At 33.5% G+C, this 21,839-nt stretch overlaps 1 protein-coding gene and 1 non-coding gene across 4 annotated transcripts in view; both read right to left on the bottom strand.

Annotated features, from left to right (window-relative positions):
- CEP76 (centrosomal protein 76) overlaps positions 1 to 21,839 on the bottom strand; it is a 32,162-nt gene that overhangs the window by 8,135 nt on the left and 2,188 nt on the right. The window contains exons 3-12 of one of the 3 annotated variants that reach the window (XM_012746052.2): positions 21,549 to 21,624; positions 20,556 to 20,780; positions 19,296 to 19,481; positions 17,474 to 17,571; positions 15,136 to 15,264; positions 12,027 to 12,215; positions 8,455 to 8,621; positions 7,231 to 7,564; positions 4,456 to 4,673; positions 3,567 to 3,682 (exon numbers count right to left, since the gene is read on the bottom strand). In XM_012746052.2, the coding sequence (XP_012601506.1) occupies positions 3,567 to 3,682; positions 4,456 to 4,673; positions 7,231 to 7,564; positions 8,455 to 8,621; positions 12,027 to 12,215; positions 15,136 to 15,264; positions 17,474 to 17,571; positions 19,296 to 19,481; positions 20,556 to 20,780; positions 21,549 to 21,624 (1,738 nt within the window). Of the gene's footprint in view, positions 1 to 1,950; positions 3,683 to 4,455; positions 4,674 to 7,230; positions 7,565 to 8,454; positions 8,622 to 12,026; positions 12,216 to 15,135; positions 15,265 to 17,473; positions 17,572 to 19,295; positions 19,482 to 20,555; positions 20,781 to 21,548; positions 21,625 to 21,839 lie in introns of those variants that run through there. The other 2 variants (XM_075993703.1, XM_012746051.3) reach the window with 2 other exon arrangements.
- Positions 21,203 to 21,309, bottom strand: LOC142861760 (U6 spliceosomal RNA). The gene has a single exon (XR_012912913.1). It is a non-coding gene; the product is annotated as a U6 spliceosomal RNA (small nuclear RNA).

The raw sequence follows: 21,839 nt of genomic DNA, 5'->3' as shown, positions 1-21,839 counted from the left end.
CCAATGCCATCCCTGCAGAGAGAAAAACACATTTGTGCTCACTGAAATACAGCGGAAAGAAGTAAACTTAAAGTCAGAACTTCAATCCTAGAACTGATCTACTACTAGAGATATGTATCCTTGGACAGAGAACTTAAATTTTCTCAATCTCCATTTCATTAATCTACAAATTGAATGGGCTGGAAAGCCAAAGATTCTGGAAGTCCAAAATTCTGTAATTCCAGGACATGAAATATTAAATCATGTCTAAAATAGAGTATATAAATATAAAAGTAGTTAAAACTCTAGTTTTGATCAAATACAAAAAAAAAAAAAAAGAAGAAAAACAACTCCAAAATTAGCTATCTCCAAAAACACTAGAAAACATGTTTTGGAGTATTAGCACAAATCTAAATTCAGTAGAATCAGAGAAAGAAATCTTGTTTCATAGAAATTTATGTGAACTAAATGTTAGTGAATAATCCCCTCCCTTTTTCTTCTAACATCCATGATTATTTCAACACTGGTTATCAAGTAGCTAATTCATAAACCAAATACAAGAAAAAGTAACTACAACAAATATACCAACCAAATCTCAGAAAAATATATTAAACATTCAATATCAATATTTAGATGCATTAATGATTATGACTTAACTTGTACTTAAATATAGAATATGGCCAGGCGCGGTGACTCACGCCTGTAATCCTACCACTCTGGGAGGCCGAGGCGGGCGGATTGCTCAAGGTCAGGAGTTTGAAACCAGCCTGAGCAAGAGCGAGACCCTGTCTCTGCTATAAATAGAAAGAAATTAATTAGCCAACTAATATATATAGAAAAAATTAGCCGGGCATGGTGGTGGCTCATGCCTGTAGTACCAGCTGCTGGGGAGGCTGAGACAGGATTGGATTGCTTGAGCCCAGGAGTTTGAGGTTGCTGTGAGCTAGGTTGACGCCACAGCACTCACTCTAGCCTGGGCAACAAAGCGAGACTCTGTCTCAAAATAAATAAATAAATAAAAATAAAATAAAATAAAAAAATATAGAATATGCTATCAACAATATGTTAAGGCTCTTCAAAATGGAATGGTTTCTAGTTGACATGTTTGGCTATTTTTTTTTAAGATTTTATATAGCCCTTGGCTAATTTCAAATTATTTCTTAAATACCAACTGCTAGAAAGTAATGCTACTTTCATTGGTATAAAGATTAAATCCATGTTAAAAACAGACCATCTAATTCTTAAATTTATCTACTTAAGTACAAAGTGTGAAATTGTTATCATAGAGTCAAAAGAATAAAATTGCAAACTGTAATACAACTTAAGCTATTTTCTTGCTAAGTTATGAAATCAGAAGTGTGAGTTTAAACAATCAATGGTTCATAACTAACACTTTCTGATGGTCAGATATTTGGCAGAAAATACTACTTTATGAACAAGGTTCTTTTCAAATATAAAGCCTACACTTTGTTTGGCTCAAACCTTGCCTGTTTTAAGCAGCAGAAAAATGGGTTTCAAATGTGTGCATTTCCCAGAACTGCCAGGTTACAGATGTGTTTTTGCAGATCATATCTGGGAATGTACATCTCAATATCAGAAAGAATTTTGAATGTACCTGGAGCATTCAGTTAGTAGGAAGTGAATTTAGGAAGTTTTATTCAATAAGGTTCATGTTTGAGTAATGAAAAATGAAGTTTCTGGGTTTCTCATATTTTTTACTAAATATATACATATATACTATATAGAGGGGACTATGCCAGTATACATATTGTCAAAAAGAACACCTTAGAAACATTATATAAAAAATTTTTATATTTTTAATAGAAAAACTTTTATGACAGCTAAATATACAAGGTAAATTTAATTCTTAAAAATTAAAGTTAAGAAGATAGTAGAATTCTAGTGATAAATGCACTGAAATAATCTTATGAAGCAAAACATCTTCAGAGAAAAATATTAATGCCAGACTCTATTAAAGTGCATAAAAAGCAAATTTATTTTAGAATTGATACCAAAAGCACATTCAAAATACATGTTACTCTAGTACAGTAAGGCAGGAAGCTCAGCCTCAACATTAATACAGCCTCAATCTTAAAATAATTCTGCCTCTTAGTACATGAATCATAGTTTGTCTCAAAAGTTGAAAATTACAAGCAATTTTCTGTTGATAGCTTTATGGTATAATTTTGGCATATAAGTAAAAAAAAGTCTTTATTCTTTTGCTTATTCTCTACATTCATGTCAGTCTCACAGGAATCATCTGATAACCATTTTCAATGAAAATCGGTAAAAGAAGGATAGTAATATTTCCAAACTTTTTAAACAAGTTAAATTATAAATATTTATCATATACAAAACCAAAAGCAAATTTTAAGACATGTTCAAATTTTAATTTTAAGGAAATAAAATCATATTCTTTGCAACGGTACATTAAGATGAGGAAAAAAATCAATAACTTGGATAGCCAACTGGTATACAGTTGCTTTCTTAAGATCAATGGATAAAGCAACTGAATTAAGAACCAAGCAGAGATATCAAATGGACAGTCATATCATTTATATCGCACAGCTTCTTGCAAAAAGTTGAATTGCTGGAGTCTTTTAATTCTCACTTTTGCTCACTGAAAACTAACTTTTAAAACTTGCTCAATTTTAAACAAGTATTGGCATGGAGTCAGTCGCATATACTTATCTTCAGTGGCCTCACACGAATCTCTCATTTACATTAAATACATATACACAGATATTTTTAGCACAATGAGAAAAGAAAGAAAAAACTAGTTTCAGAAGATGGAATACATGAAGAGTCTAGTAATAAATCCTTTGACCACAGAAAATCAGCGATAGACTGCTAAGATTAATTACAGAAAACAATTTATCAGTACTATAACAAAAGGGGTATAATAATTATTGTTCCAAAACACCCAATTCATTTTCATAACAAATCAGACTGATAAATATTTACAAATTATTCACATACTTTCATGTGAAGTTATTAATATTTATGCTTCCCTGGTATTTGTTTTTTCCTACTCTTAATTCAAGGTCTTACTATAAATTTCTAGAAAATCTCAAATATCCCTAGGGCCATGAATAAACCACAAAAGTGATAATCTACCAAAATGTATTTTCGTCTATGTAATAAATTTGTTGTGAGGTTAATTTCTCCTAATTTGCACAAGATAATTCCAAAATAATGATCATATTGACTTTGCTATGGCTCAAACTCTTAGATAAATTTCTCTGATTACTTGTTAATGTAAACTGAGTATATTTTATATTCATATTTAAACTATTGAATACCTGTAAACAATGTAGCATTTATTAAAATAGAATATACACTTAATTTATACTAAATTCCACTGAGATTTTATGCAAGTTTTTCATCCTTAATTTTAAAATATACACATCATGATTTTTTAAAACATTTTCAGTTATATACAAAAATGAAACAGGACATCCAAGACAGATTGTGATTTTAAAATAAGAAACCTCTAAATAGCTAATAATGTACAATGTGTAAAGTTAATAAAACACAGATACAATGCATATAGAAATGTTAGCCCTATAATACAGAGCGATATTTACAAGCAAACATGATCCAAACAGCACATGCAGATTCAGGGTAAGTAAACACTCGGACACGAACTGCCAGTCGCACCTGGTCTCCACGGCAACAGATTATTTCTTCACAGAAAGGAGACCTATATAAGACAAAAATTTACCCAATTAAAAAGTGACCATACACTTTAGTTTATTTCCAAATAAACCAAGTATTTAAAACAATTTTTAAAAATTCTGCCTCTGCTACGAATGACCCTGTAATTTTGGTCAAGCTATTCAAATTAGACTATTTCATCATGGTTTATAAATTTAATAAATGTATAGACAAGATCAGAGATCCTCAACTGAGATTGCACCAAAATCACTGGGAAAATTATCACAGACTATCCAGGACTACGTTTCTGACCTAATGAATCGAAATCTGTGGCAAGGAGGGTAAGCCATTGTAAAACTTCACGTGACTCTTTTTTTTTTTTTTTTTTGAGACAGAGTCTCACTCTGTTGCCTGGGCTAGAGTGCTGTGGCGTCAGCCTAGCTCACAGCAATCTCAAACTCCTGGGCTCAAGCAATCCTCCTGCCTCAGCCTCCCGAGTAGCTGGGACTACAGGCATGTACCACCATGCCCGGCTAATTTTTTTTATATATATATATTTTTTTTTAGTTGCCCAATTAATTTATTTCTATTTTTAGTAGAGATGGGGTCTCGTTCTTGCTCAGGCTGGTCTCGAACTCCTGAGCTCAAAATATCCGCTCACATCGGCCTCCCAGAGTGCTAGGATTACAGGTGTGAGCCACTGCTGATGTGACTCTCAATTCACTTCTAAATAACTAAATAACTACCACACTAAATGATCTCTAAGATTCCTAAACCAAAAAAACCAAAAAAATTATGAATCCATAAATTACACCTTACCGAAGACATGTGGCAAACGCACGTCTTGCATTTCTATACACAAAATGTATTGGGAACCCTTTAAATGTGTGACCATCAGGTACAGCTCTCCTTATGGCATCTTGAAATTCTTCATTGCCTGCAGATATACTTGTTGTACGCTCAAATTCATAAGAAGCCAAAGCTGGTGATAAAAGGTAGGAGAGCTGGTCTTCCCAAACAGTAGTGAGGCCAAGATCCTATATCAATCAAAAGAAAAAGTGAAATACATTAATATTTTAAAAACCAATTAAATGAAAATGTTGACTATGGTAATGTATGTTAAGAAAATATTTTTAAAAGCTGTCATAATTTTTTAAACTTCCTATTAAGGATGCATAGAAATAAAAATAAAATAAACTTAAGTGATCAGGTTTTATAACACTTCTTAGAGAAATAACCAAAAAACATTCAATTATCTTCATGAAGGCTTTGAATACTATACTTCTTTAATATCTACTAGACTATCTTTAATATCTACTAAAAAAGACCATATAGAATAGTCTTAATATGGAAGACACAGTATTAGTGAATTTTGAGATCATATTTTATTTAAAGAGCTTAGTAAGGCCAGGCGCAATGGTTCATGCCTGTAATCCTAGCACTCTGGGAAGTCGAGGCGAGAGGACTGCTTGAGTTCAGGAGTTCAAGGCCAGCCTGAGCAAAAGTGAGATCCTATCTCTACTAAAAATAGAAAAAATTAGCAAGGCATTGATTGCAGTGTGTCCCTGTAGTCCCAGCTACTCAGGAGGCTGAGGCAGGAGGTATGCTCGAGCCCAGGACTATAAGGTTGCAATGAGCTACAACAATGCTACTTACTGAACTCAACCCAGGGAGAGAGTAATACTTTGTCTCAAAAAAAAAAAAAATTTAGTAAGATTAAGTCTAACTAATTTGATTGCTCCTACTGTAAATTCAACTGCAGTAGGGGAGAAATGTCACAAATTAATTCCATATGTAATTAAACAAATATTTACTGATCAATTACTCTGTAACAGGCACAGACTTTTACACTGTAAAATATGTTTCTACAGAATGTTAAAAGCAATATGATTTCAGCTGGGTGTGGTGGCTCACACCTGTAATCCTAGCACTCTGGGAGGCCTAGGTGGGAGAATCACTCAAGGTCAGGAGTTCAAAACCAGCACGAGCGAGACCCTGTCTCTACTAAAAATAGAAAGAAATTAATTGGCCAACTAAAAATATATAGAAAAAATTAGCCAGGCATGGTGGCATGTGCCTGTCTGTAGTCCCAGCTACTTGGGAGGCGGAGGCAGAAGGATTGCTTGAGCCCAGGAGTTTGAGGTTGCTGTGAGCTAGGCTAACGCCACGGTACTCTAGCCAGGACAACAGAGTGAGACTCTGTTTCAAAAAATAAATAAAAAATAACAAAAAACAAGCAATAAGATTTCATTTATAATACCAAGTGAACTACTGATATCTAGACACATAAAGTAAAAAAATATATATATTCAATTACAAACATAAAAAACTTCTCAAAATTCTAAATATCTTGATGATCATAATACATCTTTAGCATTTCCTAATTTCACATTCAAGGTTTTAACTGGTCACAAGTGATCTCAAAGGTCCATGATCAATTGTACTTTTCCTATGGCAAAACATGAATCTTATTTGCTCATTTTTGGGCAACTTAGCTAGTAATCAACACTGGCATCTATCTCAGCTTTGTTTTCTTTTTCTATAAAAAGTAATTCTTATAATGTAATAAAATACTGCTTTTATTTGTAAAAAGAACCTAAGAAAAGAAAGCTAAAGGCAATATGAGAAATGGAAAGGAAAGAGAAAGTAATGAGAGGCTTTCATTTCCAGCAGTGTAATGGACCAGGTTTCCTGACCAACTCTGTTACTGAAAACATACTACAAATGCCTTAGATTTTCTAAAATATACTTTTAAATGCTTTGATGAGTTGGCAAGTGAATAAAGAATATGTTAGAGGCCAAAGCTAAAAGTAATTGGAAACCCAGATAATATATTTGATAAATCAGTTTGCTGCTGATGGCTTTAGGGAACATAGTAAAAGGGGCTCACCCAAGGTGGGGAATGTAACAGGGAACCTCAAAAGGTGAATCAGACATAAATCTTTTGTAGGAATGTTGAATTCCAAGTCCTTTGTTGGTTACATGTGCTGTAAATAACTTCCCAGTCCAAGGCTCCAGTATCTTAATTTTCTTTTGATGAACATGTATTAATCTTTTCCTATAGGATTAGTGCTTTTTATGTCAAGGCAATTTACAAAAGAAATCCACATGACTAATACATAGGAGGCTTGATCTCATTAGTAATCAAAGAAATGCAAATTAAGTAGTCAGAATAATATCATTTTACAACTACCCAGTAGAGTGTAATAAGAAAACAAACAGAAACCAATCTGAAGGGAGAAATGAATTTGAAAAAAAATAACCAAGCATTTTTACTAAGGAAATTATTTGAGTAAGCATTTCACAAAGAGGAAATCCAAAATTCAGCAAAAGTCTGACTCTAAGATGTACCATTCTTCATTTGTAGGAGGAAATAATAAATTCTTTAAGTATTAGTGAAATTGGAAATTTTTGAGTCTCAGAACTTAAGTCTGAGAAAGTCTTATGACTTTCAAAACTCTAAACTTCATAAAAACTATATTTGCTTTGTTCAGGGCTAGAATAGTTACTGGCCCTATAGCCCAAAATAAATAAATAAAATAAACAAACAAATGAAAAAAAGTTTGAAATTATAACTATTTCAATGTTAATTACCTTCCTATGTTCTGACACTAGGAGCCTCAGTTGCATTTCTATTTCATTACTTGTTACTGATGCATCAATTGTGGACGCACACAGAGGTGGAAAGGGAGGAAGGGATGTTGTAGCTCCTGGAGCACATACAGATTTAATTGCTTCTTCACTCATAGGTTTCCATTTGGATTCATCATTCAAATCAAATACACAGGTTTCTACTGCATCAGAGGGTTGACAATTTCCCAGGAACATCTGATGGTTGAAAACACAACCAATTGTTCGATATGGGTACAATGGTTTGGGCTGTTCAGCAAGTGGAGGTTCATCAGGATTGGTAGGCTTGTGGATGTATCTAGAAAAATTAAATCATAATTTCATATAATGAGAACTTAAAAATTAAGAAGGCAGCATCTTACTAAAAAAAAAATTCGAACACTTATGGCCATAACTACTTCCTATACTTATTTTTCTTTCTTATATTTCTATAATTTGATTACTCGTAATAATTCTATGGTATAACTTCTAATATAGAAACCAACTCTATTCCTTTAACAACAGAATACATTCCATGTACATTGTTAAGATCAAAAAAGTCTATCTCAGATAACATAATTTAAAAACTTAACTATACATTATTAGGCATAACTAACCAAAATGATTATCATCCAGGGGAATGAGAAGGGGGCCCAGGGCTGTGCCTCTAGAACACACATTTAAAGAAAGATGAAGGAAAACTGAGAAGGAATAGCCAAAGAGGAATAATGAAAATTGAAAGACAGTAATGAGAGAGCTAAGAAAAAACCATGTTCTAGGAAGGAGGAAGCACTCAACTCTCAAAATCTGATAACAGCCTAAACTTCTGAAAAGAATGTCCAGTATATTTACCAATAACAAGTTCGTAGCCATGTCAAATTTTCAAAAGAAATCATGATTTACAACTTGAACTTACTTTTAGGCTTATGGATGATCACCAGAAAAAAAAGATGCCAATCATACAACATTAAAATATAATTTACTTCTTACCAATTTCATGTTAGTAAAGAATATTTTAGAGGTACACATTTTCTTGGAGTTCATTTACTTAGTTGCTATAATTTAAGTATTTTCTTAGTCATTGAAAAGGTTCTAATAACTAAAACTATCAACATGTGCCTTCAAGTATCATCAACATGAACATAAAACCCTGTAATTTAAAACACTTATATCTTCATTTTAATATCCTTGTAAACTTAGTAGACTAACCTGTGTCCTGTTAAACTCTCCCAAAAAGTGATTGTTCCATCAGTTCCACAAGTCATAACCCATGCATGAGGTACTCCTTTTGCCTTAGTCCCAACACAGACAAAGGCTTCTAATCCATACCCAAGAAGAAGGCTGCACAGAAGATTAGCATGATCTTCACAGTCACCCTAGAAGATAAATTAAAATGAAGTATTTATTCCTTCATATTGTTTCCTCATTAAATATTCACATACAAAGTTATAATAAAAATGTGTTAGTAAAGTTTTTCACTTTTATTTATTTTTTTTTTTTTGAGACAGAGTCTCACTTTGTTGCCTGGGCTAGAGTAAGTGCCGTGGCGTCAGCCTAGCTCACAGCAACCTCAAACTCCTGGGCTCAAGCCATCCTACTGCCTCAGCCTCCCAAGTAGCTGGGACTACAGGCATGCACCATCATGCCTGGCTAAGTTTTTCTATATATATGTTAGTTGGCCAATTAATTTCTTTCTATTTATAGTAGAGACTGGGTCTCACTCTTGCTCAGGCTGGTTTTGAACTCCAGACCTCGAGCAATCCACCTGCCTCGGCCTCCCAGAGTGCTGTGCTTATAGGCATGAACCACCTCACCCCGCCAGTTTTTCACTTTTAATCATTAGCCCACTGTTAAGCAGAAACAATACGGAAAAAAGATAATATACTAATTTTAGAAAAGCCTAAATTATTTTACAAAGTTAGTGTTTACAAATCTGATGGTCATAACATGTATACTTTAATAGAAGGTATTCAGATTCAAAAGTTTATAAAAAACTCATATAACATAGAAAGAAAAGTAGGAAGATTTTAATAGATATATAATAAATATAATAGCTTAAGGACTTGAACAAACAAGCAGACAAATCATACAGCAAGAAATGTAAATAAATGGAAAACCACTCAAATTGTTAATGAATTAATGGCATCTATATGTGATATTTTCAAAAAAATATACACACAGAAAAAAATGATTGAAAGGACAAAATGCCAACAAAGGCTATTAGTAGGGTAAGTTATATATAATTTTCCCCTATACTTTCCAAATTCTCTTTAATATGCTTATGTTACTTTCACAATTTTAAAAAATTACTTGAGCCCAGGAGTTGGAGGTTGCTGTGAGCTAGGTTGACACCATGGCACTCTAGCCTGGGCAACAGATTGAGACTCTGCCTCAAAAAAATAAAAAAAAATAAACTAAAAATTATGAAGACTTTACAATAGAAAATATCTGACATGGTCTATGAAAAATTACTAAAATATTAAACAGTATGGCTTCAATTATGTAAGGACATGTATTTAAGTATAGGAAAACTACAGGTAATATGAAAAAGCAAAAATAACTTTTTTCCCCCTGCAGAGACATGGTCTTGCTCTGTTGCCCAGGCTAGAAGGCAGTAGCATGATCAGAGCTCATTGTAGCCTCAAACTCCTGGGCTCAAGCAATTCTCTCACTTTGCCCCCACACCACCCCCCACAAGTAGTTGGGACTACAAGAGAATGCCACCACACTCAGCAAATTTTAAATATTTTGTAAAGATGGGAGTCTCACTATGTTTCTCAGGCTGGTCTCCAATTCTTGGCCTCAAGCAATCCTCCTGCCCCAGTCTCCAAAGTGTGGTATTCACAGGTGTGAGCTAGCACGCCCGGCCAAAAATAACTATTGAGTTGACTGTTAGGATGAAGGATAATTTTTTTCTCCAAAAAATTTACATTATTGGCTCTATATTGTTTTTAAAAAATTAATTGTAATGAAATATAGCATTTTATATTTAACTCACTTTACAAAAACATAGTAGCTAATCTTTTAGATCTAATAATTTATGAGATTTTTATACTAAAAAATTCAAAAGTAAATATTCAATATAAAAGTTCATTCACAAAATATAATTGGAAGCAAGAAAAACTTGGCCAGAATAAACAGTTCCTACAAGAGGGAAATAGTTAAGTAGATTTTGTAATATTGACTCAAGAAAACTTAAACAGCCATTAAAAATGGAAAGACTGCAGCAACACATGAAAAAATGTAATATAATGTTAAGTTATAAAGCATGATACAAAATTTTATTTATATATTAATTATAATTATGGAATAAATAATACATATACAGAATAAAAACAAAAATATAGAAAGAAATGATAAACTGGGAATAGAATTATGGGCCAAGTTTCACATTTACTGTTGTACAATAAAAATATTTTAAATTTAAAGAATTTTCAAGCTTCTATTTTAAGATGAGCTCTTTAAAATAGTGAATGAAAGGAGGGATTATTTTACAAAATCAATATTTATGTAATAATTTTAAATATGTACCATTCCTACTATGTTTGCAATAAAAAAGTTTCTATATATATACACAACTTTAGGGAATTACCACTTGGACATAAAAAATCAAAATAATTTTTTTGATAAGTAATGTTTGTTTTTCAATTGTGTTTAAGACACAATCTAATGACAAGTCAATTTCTCATCCAAATATATCTGTGGGATTCTGTGGGGGATTGGTTCTAGTACTCCTTTGAATACCAAAACATGGCCGGGCGCGGTGGCTCACGCCTGTAATCCTAACACTCTGGGAGGCCGAGGCAGGTAGATTGCTCAAGGTCAGTAGTTCAAAACCAGCCTGAGCCAGAGCGAGACTCCATCTCTACTAAAAATAAAAAGAAATTAATTGGCCAACTAAAAATACATAGAAAAAAAATCAGCCTGGCATGGTGGTGCATGCCTGTGTTCTGGCTACTCGGGAGGCTGAGGCAGAAGGATTTCTTGAGCCCAGGAGTTTGAGGTTGCTGTGAGCTAGGCTGACGCCACGGCACTCACTCTAGCCTGAGCAACAAAGCAAGACTCTGTCTCAAAAATAAATAAATAAGGCCGGGCGCGGTGGCTCATGCCTGTAATCCTAGCTCTCTGGGAGGCCGAGGCGGGCGGATTGCTCAAGGTCAGGAGTTCGAAACCAGCCTGAGCAAGAGCGAGACCCCGTCTCTACTATAAATAGAAAGAAATTAATTGGCCAACTAATATATATATACAAAAAATTAGCCGGGCATGGTGGCGAATGCCTGTAGTCCCAGCTACTTGGGAGGCTGAGGCAGGAGGATTGCTTGAGCAAGGAGTTTGAGGTTGCTGTGAGCTAGACTGACGCCACGGCACTCACTCTAGCCTGAGCAATAAAGTGAGACTCTGTCTCAAAAAAAAAATAAAATAAAATAAATGAATAAATGAATGAATGAATACCAAAACATGTCAATGCTCAAGTTCCTTATAAAAAATTGCATATTATTTACATATAACCTATGCACATTGTCCCATATACTTCAAATTATCTCTAGATTACTTATACCTAATACAATGTAAGTGCTATGTAAACAGTTTATACTATATTATTTGTATTGTATTGTTACCTTTTATTGGTTTTTTAAAACATACTTTCAATCCACAGATACAGAATCCACAGGTACAGAGGGCCAACTGTATGTTCATTTTTCTAAGGTATCTTTTTACAAATGTAAATTCAGAATAACTATGATGTACTGATATTTAGTTCTATTATGTGTGTATGATACCTTGTTTCTACAGAGAAAGGCCAGCAGAGTGCACCACTGTTCCTGTTTACCTCCTCCTCCAATAACAGGGGCTCGTTCATAACCAAGGACATTAACAAATCTTGCTGCTTGCCTTGGAGTATCCAGAAGCCGTCCAGCTCGAAGTGGTTTAACATAAGAACAAACTGGCCTATTTATCCCATTTTCATCCTAGAGGAAGAAGGGGAAAATATTACTTATGACAGACTAATCATCCCCAATTTTAACTTTTTTTTTTTAGAATACATTAATGTAAGATAAAATAATTCTGGATACCATTTATTGAGTACTTACTTTGCATCCAACACTAGGCTGCCAACTGCTATGCATATAATTTCTCTTTTAATCCTCATAACATCTATTTTCAGTTTATAGCTGAAGAAAACTGAAGCTACAGCTATTATGCAACAGTGCTAGGATTCAAACCCTGAGCTGTCTGACTCCAAAGCCTGTGACAGTAAGAACTACCCTGAGAAAAGGGTGGACAGAAAGGTAAGGAAGGGAGAGGGACTCCAAGCTGAAGTATTCTTTTGTATTACCATACAGAATTTAACAATATATATCCGCACAGAACAAATAACTTTTCTGATTGGTAAAATAACAATGATATAAGTTTATTTTTACATTGTTTCTATTAGGGTATCAAACATAACAGATCCACAGGAAATAATTTGTTAACTAAGTCAACTGAAAGCAAAATTTTGAAAAACATTTTAGAAAGTTTTACATTCTTAATACAGGATCTATCTTAGTGCTTGTGCTGAATAACTACCGTGCATATAAAGGTCTCTGATGGCTGTCCACCATTTATTTAGAGTTAATATTACCAGGCCAGGCTTGGTGGCTCACTCTTGTAATCCTAGCACTCTGGGAGGCCAAGGTGGGAGGACCGTTTGAGCTCAGGAGTTCAAGACCAGCCTGAGCAAGAGCAAGACCCTATCTCTACTAAAAAAATAGAAAGAAATTAGCTGGACAACTAAAAAATATATATATAAAAAACTTAGACGAGCATGGTGGCACATGCCTGTAGTCCCAGCTACTCGGGAGGCTGAGGCAGGAAAATCACTTGAGCCCAGGAGTTTGAGGTTGCTGTGAGCTAGGCTGATGCCACGGCACACTAGCCTGGACAACAGAGTAAGACTCTGCCTCAAAATAAATAAATAATAAATAAATAAATAGAAAATATTACCAAAGCCCATATTTTCCTTAATTTCATAGTTACTGATACGGCAAAGTGAAAGGGCCACTTACATATATTTCATTACAGCAGTATTTCTAATATTACCTAAATATATTCCCATAAGCTATTTGTATGTCTTAAAAATTTCAGTATTTCAACCTCTAAACCTGTACTGTTCAATAAGAAAGCAACTAACCACATGTGGCTATTTAAATTTTAATTAAAATTTTAAAAACTTAAATTTTAGTTTTTAGTCACCTTTGCTACATTTTTAGTACTCAATACATGGCTGATGGTCACCATATTGGGCAGTACAATATAGAACATTTCATTATTGCAGAAAAGTTCTATTGGATAGTACTGCTGTAAACTTATTTCCTCTTGGGTCTGGAAGCACTGGAAATTCTTTTTCATACTATGCATAATAATTTTGTGGTTTATACCTATAGTTTTTATAACTAGATTGACTGCCTTAAGTAACTTGTTCCTTAATTACATAGCTTGTCAAATACAGGAAGCAGCAATAAGAAACAACTCTGAGAATCTAAGTAAAATAACCATTTCATGTACTTTGTGTACATGGGAAGAGGTGGCACAAACCAAAAAGGCACTTATCAAAACTACAATTTAATACAGACTCTGCCAGGATCAAGTTGCTATTTGGACTCTTCACTTCTCTATCCTGTGTACTGTTTACAAAAACAGGCAACGCCTGGCCACTGGACAATCTTATATGATTATTATGAGACTAAATGATCTTATGTGCTTCAAATCTTACAATCAATTCTAAGAGGCAGGGACTTAAGTAATATTTACTAAAAGAAAATCCCATTTGCTTGATATCCTTAGCAACATCTCAAATTATTCCTCTTTTTCTTTGATTTGCCATTTCTCTGATCTACCACCTCACCCCTTCCTTAGTCCTCTCTGGTCCCAGAAACTATGTGGCAATGAATAAGTCTACCTCAGACTAGATACAGCAGGGAGCCAGTTATACTTTGATTGGTTTCTCCTTTCCCTTGGTTCTAATATTGTTGCCACCTTGACAACCCAGGCATTCAATGTACATGTCCAGAAAAGTCAGAAGCCATTTCCTTTATTCCCACCAGTAGCCAACTAGGGTCTCTCATTCCCAAGCTCCCTACCTAGAAAATGAACCACTTTTAGCCTGTAGTGGTAAATCTAGGAAAAGTAAGGTAAAGCTAGATCAATGTACAGGATCTGACAAACATAAGTCAAAATAAAACTACACTATATTTATATATAAGCATCTATCTATATGAGGCTGAATACATAAAAAATATTTGAATGGTTTCTCAGAAGTTATAAAAATTATACAGATTTGACCATACATTTTATGTTCGTTTGTTAAAGAAAGAAATGGGTTTAGGACTCAGGAAAAACAGAGGCAGGGCTATATAGCTGAAATGCTACAGTTAAATATCACTGGTCACGGGCTTGGAGATCTTGGTTATATACATTATTACATGTAACGCTGCTTGTTTTTTTAAAAAAACACTAACAAAAAACTATGAATGTTCAAAACCTCAGTTCTGCACACAAGGGCTGAATTTAATATAAACTGCAAAGTGTCCACAAGTGACTATTTATTATTCTAAGTACCAAGTAAGGACACACTCCAAGTTAAACAAAATGGATTTTCATTTATTTTAAATGAAATATATTCAGAAAGAGGTTAAAATACAATAATTAAAATTGAAAGCAAAATAAAACAAAGATTGTATTATGCCACTCACCTATATAGTGAAAGAGTATTACAAAAACCAACATTTTACAAATAAACTTTTTGGGGGAATAAATATATTTTAGAAATATAAATTAAATGAAATTTACATATATAACAGTAAATCTCAAATACAGGCATGAAACTTTCCTAATGGAATTACAAACCTGTGCAAAAATCTTAACTAGCCGTGAGTTGTGTGAGGGTCGAATTTGCAAATATTCTCTCCACCACTGCTTAGCATATACAAGAAACAATCGCTCTTTCTCTGCAGTTTTCTGGCGTTCCAAAGCAAGCTTGAAATGAAAAAAATTTTTTAATTTCTATTCATTCTCCTTAATTACTACAAAATATGTAACAAATCGACTTCTCCTTGTCACTACTACTACCCTAATCTGAGCCATACCATCATCTTGTCTGTAAGAACCTAATGACTTTCCTGTTTCTGTATCTATCCCAGTACAATCCAGTCTCTATACAATAGTCGTAAGTGATCTTATTTTTCTCCCCCAAGACAGAAATTTGTAAACAATAAAGCATATTTTTTTATTCCCTTGTTTAAAACACTTTAATCATTTTCCATCACATTGCAAACTACCTGCCCTGGCCTCTATTTCATTTTCTACCCCCAGACCCATTATATACTCCAGCCACACTGGGCTTCTGTTCTTGCATAGGGCCTTTTTTTTTTTTTTTTTTTTTGAGACAGAGTCTCACTTTGTTGCCAGGCTAGAGTGAGTGCCGTGGCGTCAGCCTAGCTCACAGCAACCTCAAACTCCTGGGCTCAAGTGATCCTCCTGCCTCAGCCTCCCTAGTAGCTGGGACTACAGGCATGCACTACCATGCCCGGCTAATTTTTTCTATGTATATTAGTTGGCCAATTAATTTCTTTTTTATTTATAGTAGAGACGAGGTCTTGCTCTTGCTCAGGCTGGTTTCGAACTCCTGACCTTGAGCAATCCACCCGCCTCGGCCTCCCAGAGTGCTAGGATTACAGGCGTGAGCCACCACACCTGGCCATGGGCCTTTTGCTATAGATGTTGTTCCTATTGCCCAGAAGTTCAAAACCCATGTTTGCATGGCTTGCTGCTTCCTACCATTCAGACCTTTCCTTACCCTAAGCACTTGACCTAAATCAGCCTCCTCAATAACCACTCTATCACATCATCTGCAATCATTCTCAACAAAAAACATACTATCTGATATTTTGTTTACAAATTTGTTTATTGTTTCTCCCCACCAGAATTTAAACTCCTTGAGAGCAAGCTGTCTGCCTTATACACAGCCATACCACCAGTGACTGGAACAGTGTCTGGCACATCTAACATCTGTTTAAGATCAATAAATATTTGATGTAAAAAATGTAATAATAGTGTAATTTTAAAGAGAAAGCCTGGAAAATTAGAAACAATTTATATAACAGAAATAGGAAAATAAGCTTATGGTTTAGTCATTAAAAATGATATGAGAGAAATATGAGAAAATGTTTATTAAATGATGTTAAGTTTAAAAAATAGAACCCCTGTACTTGTCAATAAAATAAAAAGTTACTATCAAAAAAACAGAATCCATTTACTTATATAAATTTATGAATACCATGATCGACTCATATATACACATATGTAAATGTGTGTACATACACATGTACATATTTATTTATTCAAATAATATCAATGTTGATTCCCACTATGTAGTTTCAGGTATATATACCACCCATAACATATCTCAGATGCTAGAGATTAGAGGGAGATGAGAGTTTAGAACAGAAGTTTCAACGAAACAGGGCAGGACACTATTTGCTTAGGGGAGAAGGGTCAAGCCATCTAAAACTAAGTAACCACAGATCTATAAAAGGAATACATAACAGGCAGGGTGGAATAAAGGAACAATTTCAGAACTAAAGTATGTGATCAAGGAGAATCTTTCCACAAGTGCCATCCCAACAAGTCAGCAGATAATCAGAACCTGAAAAACTAAGGACTGGCAAGGACTAAACTGGTATGGCAAATCCAATTTGAAGGGATGAAGAAACCCACTGATCTTACAAGATCCAGAAAAAAGTGATTCCTCAGAGACCTGACAGTACAATTCGGAAAGCAAGCCTCTCAAAACACATTCCAAAAGTGCCAAGCTCTTCTACCTTGAGAGTATACAGGAGAAATGACAGGAGCAGCACGCTCTCAAAAATTTCGGTAAAATTAACATTAAAATCTCACCGTTTACTGTCATCTCCTACTCCTTTATCCCCTTCAGCTCTGCAATTCTTATGTTGTTTCAATGAATATTCATTCTATTTCCCAAACTAGACTATAGGCTTCCCTAAGAAAACAATCTTGTCTTTATTTTCTTTCTCATCTTTTTTATAAACCTTTGAGTGCTAATCTAAAAAGTAATAAATGACAATTTTCTTTAAAAAGAAAAGAGTATTTTCTAGGATTTATCTAGTAGGTAAATATACTACCATGAAAATAAATACACACAAAAAAGAAACTCAGAATTATTTACCTGTGTGTTCACTACTTCTTGAGATAACGTTTGATTGAGTGGTGGGTACATTTCAAGTTTTATATTTAAGATTCCCACAGAAACTTTTGATTCTGTGCCTGTAAATACAAATATTTAGAACTTTAGAGCTTTCAACACTATGTATATTTAGTCAACCAAACTCTAGCCAAAATAATTTAAGAACCTGGTGTTTTACCATTTACACAAAATAAAGATAACATTCAACATCACACTTAATATTCATACTAAAAATGAACCAAATCAGTTTATTTTTTACAATGGCATTTACTTAAGTACAAAAAAATAAAAACAAGAAGATTTTCTTAGCTTTCTAATCATGTTTTAAGGAAATTTCTAACCTAAAAGATTTGGTATTCTTAATTTGTATTTTCATTAAATGTATAACACCAACCAGACTTACATTAAATACAAAGTCAAAGCAACTGTTAACACTCATTCCATCTATACAAAAAAAAGTTAGAAAGCATTTATACCCTTCATCACTTATAGTATTCCCATTTACCCCTTTCCATTATCACATCGCACGAAAATTTCAATCCATGCCTAGATTTAAAGAATTAGAAAACAAACATACTTCAGACCAGAACTATTTAATATTTTTTTAGTGAGTCAGAATATGCTTGTTTTCAGGTCATTACTATGATTATCATGTTAGGCCTATTCTTGAAGACAAATTTACTGGGTATCTTTTTTGAAAATAGATCTCCTACATAAGAAAACGTTTTTCTCAACTTTTTATTTAAACAAATTCTGGGTCTGACTCATTAAAATCTAAACTACTAAGGCTATGCTGTCCACTGGCATGGTTTAACTCTGTGACTAAGTTTCAGTACCAAAGTAATTCCATTATATGTTATGGATAAAATATTGGCAAGTTCTGTTTTTTCATTTTATTAGCAAAAATATATTACAGAGTAGGCAGTATGCAAGATTCCAAGGAGGCAGTGGTAAATAAGACAGATACTATCTCTGCCCTTAAGGAGTACTATTCATTGATACTAACATCGAGCAAGTTATCACCTCTTCTAATTCTCACAAACTGTAAAAGGTTGGGAGAACACCTACAACATGTTTTGTAAGAACCACTGGTACTGATGGGGATGCACTGTATTTCAGGGAGGGCTAGAGTGGAGTTAGTTTTTGTGTATGTGTGTGTGAATTAATTTTCTTTAAGCCTTATATTTAATCAATGTGTGAAAAATATTAATTTTCTTTATAACATTATATTTAATCAAATAAACTTAAAAAAATTAAAACCCTCAAAATTTCTATATTCATTCTATTTATTATTATTCTTTGAGACCAGGCCTCACTCTGGTGCCTGGGCTAGAGTGCAGTATCATCATAGCTCACTGCAACCTCAGACTCCTGGGGCTCAAGCCAATTCACCCACCTCAGCCTCCTGAGTACCTGGGACTACAGGCACACACTACCACACCTGGCTAATTTTTAAATTTTTTTTGTAGAGACAGGTCTTGCTATGTTGTTCAGGTTGGTCTCAAATTCCTGGGCTCAAGCAATCCTCCCACCTCAGCCTCCCAAAGTTCTGGGATTATAGAAGTGCTGGGATTACAGGAGTGACCTACAGTTCTCAGCCTCTATATTCATTTTAAAGGAAAAAAAAAATTCCCTAAAACAAGGCCAGATTAACTGGTGCTAGAGTATAATTGTAATTCTAACGAAATTCTATTTTAAAACGTTTTTACAGATTTCCATCTTGGCTTATAAAGGCATTTTAAAGACATAAAAAAATATTTACAAACTGGCTACAAAAAAGTAACAATAATACTAATCATCATACCTACACCCATAAGTTCCACAGTCAGGCTAGTCACTCCATTTTCTGAGCCCAAAACTGATCGCCATTCCAGAAAATAAGATGCTACTAAAGTAGTCTCACCAAATATGTCTGTTTTGATTAGCACCATATGAATTGGATCACTTATTGATAACATTGTTGTTGAATCAGCCATTCTAGTTCCATCACCTAGCAATATAAAACAAAGAAAATTAAGCCACACTACATATTCAGTTAAGCCAACATAAAAGAATACGTTTATTAAAAAGTATACTAAATAAGCTTACATAAAACCCAATTTGGTAATATCTCAGAAAAAATGCAAAAGACAGGAAATAAAAGTACAGTTCTATTTCTATCACTAACTTTAGGACTGGCAAGATTGTAATGAGTTATCTAGGTACTTACAGCATATCAATGTTTTCTAAGCCATAAGAGAGAAAACTGTTCTTTAAAAGTACTTAACTAAAGTATATGCTACTATAATAAAAAGCCTTCAAATATGTCCACATTAATCCCCAAACTACCGTTATTCCTTAACCTCCAGAAATTATCACTATATTACTTAAACAAAACTGAAAAACATAACACATTGAATCTAGTAATTTATCCCATTAACTACATTAGGGGAGCTACATTTTTCAGAGGAGAAAAAATAATAAATTTTAGTAGTACATTAGCCATCTTAAAATCTAAAATTCTGAAGGTATACTTCTACAACTTTGCTTAGTATAGAAATATATTATAATATAAAAATTTCTGTATTGACAACTGAAATGTAAAAAATACCTTTATTGAAAGAAGTGTAGTTTAAAACAATTACAGGAATTAATTATCATAAAATTTAATTATGAGAGTTATATATTCAAATCTAAACTATGACTTATTAAAGTTATATAACATCATAAACCTGGCCATCCTTCATAAACAGAAGTATCATGTCTCATTCTCTACTATATCCCCAGGACCTGCCTAGTATAGTACTATGCACACAATAGGTATTTAAGTGTTTATTACTAAAGAGTCAACATTTAAAAATCCAAAAAAAATCTTCAGAGAAAATTCATTAGCAAACAGAGAATAAAGCAAGAAGTTAAGTAGTAGTTTAAATTGAGAAGAGCAGTGGGAAAAAAATTAAAACAAAGACTAGGGAGATATATCCATTATAAATCTCTTCTTATAGCAAAAGTTGCTATAGTTGTTTCAAAATAAAACCTAACAAAGATTTACTCAGTTAAATGACAATTTATTATTGTTTCTTACCTAAGCTTTCTCTGTGTACTTCAAGTAAAAAGCCATCATGAAAATCTGGTTCACAGGCACATGCAACAGGTTTAGAACGAAAACGTTGGTTTCGATAATGTAAACATAAAGTAAATGTTGAACAAACTTGTCCTGGTAAAGGCTCAGGCTCTTGCAGATGTTCCAAGAAAGCTTTTCCACCCAAAACCTGAAGGTAAAGATACCTCCGTGTTGGATCAATATTAGCTGTAAAGTGTAGCAATATATATGAGGAAACTGCCAAATAACTTAAAGAATGTGATAAAAACATAAGGAAATAATTTGACAGAAAATAAAAAAAACAAAGACTAAAAAAAGAGATAGAGTAACAAATTTACTGCTATATATACCAGGATCATTTGCATCCTGGGAAGAATAGATACATAATATGATATCCTTTTCTGAGATTAAATCTTGGCTACTTTCTCCAGGCAAGAAAGGTGGCAGACAGACCCAAACAAGGTCTAGTATACCTTTGCTTTTTTGTTTCTTATTCAACATTTCTTCATCTTCAGAACCCAACTCAGACAATTATAAACTCAGCTAATTATCAACTCAGCAAGTTTATTTGTTGAATTAGCACTAAAAAAACAAGCTGTGCAGTTCCTATAAAATATATACCTATACTTTTTAATATGGAACACTTCATGGATTTGCATGTCAATCTTACACAGGGGCCATGCTAATCTTCTCTGTATCATTGTAATTTTAGTATATGTGCTGCTGAAGCAAACACTGAAACATATTATTAAAAATGAGAAAAGCATCCCTGCTTTTCCTTCTGCTGTGCTATAGGCTAAATCTTCTGATACTTCATCCAAAACAGAATTTTAAATTTTTGGCTAACTAACCAAAAAAATTAAATATTTGCTTCTGGAAAAAAAATTAAAACATTTTCTATCAAATACCAAACACTATAGCACATCAATATTCATTACTAACCACAATTAAGTTAATGTTAAAAAAAATACATACTTTTTTTTAATGTTGATTGTCTATCAAAACAAATAGGCTGTTTTGGAGACGAAGGGAGTTCTTGATCAACATTGTCCTAGAAAGGCAGAAAAAACAAAACAAAACAAATTAGAAAACAAAAATTATAGTTAAGTAAGAAAATGCCAAGAATGGGACTAAACACTGAACCAAAAGTAGATATGATAAGGCCCCTTCAAAAAAACCACTTATTTTTCTAGAACAATCAAAACAATGAAAATAAAAGCCAGCATAAAAGATGATACAACTGACACAACAGGTCATTCCTAAAAC

This window comes from Microcebus murinus, chromosome 17 (assembly GCF_040939455.1).
Source record: "Microcebus murinus isolate Inina chromosome 17, M.murinus_Inina_mat1.0, whole genome shotgun sequence".
NCBI lineage: Eukaryota > Metazoa > Chordata > Mammalia > Primates > Cheirogaleidae > Microcebus > Microcebus murinus.
The sequence above is the reverse complement of the archived record's forward strand: the minus strand, read 5'-3'. Positions and strand labels throughout refer to the sequence as shown.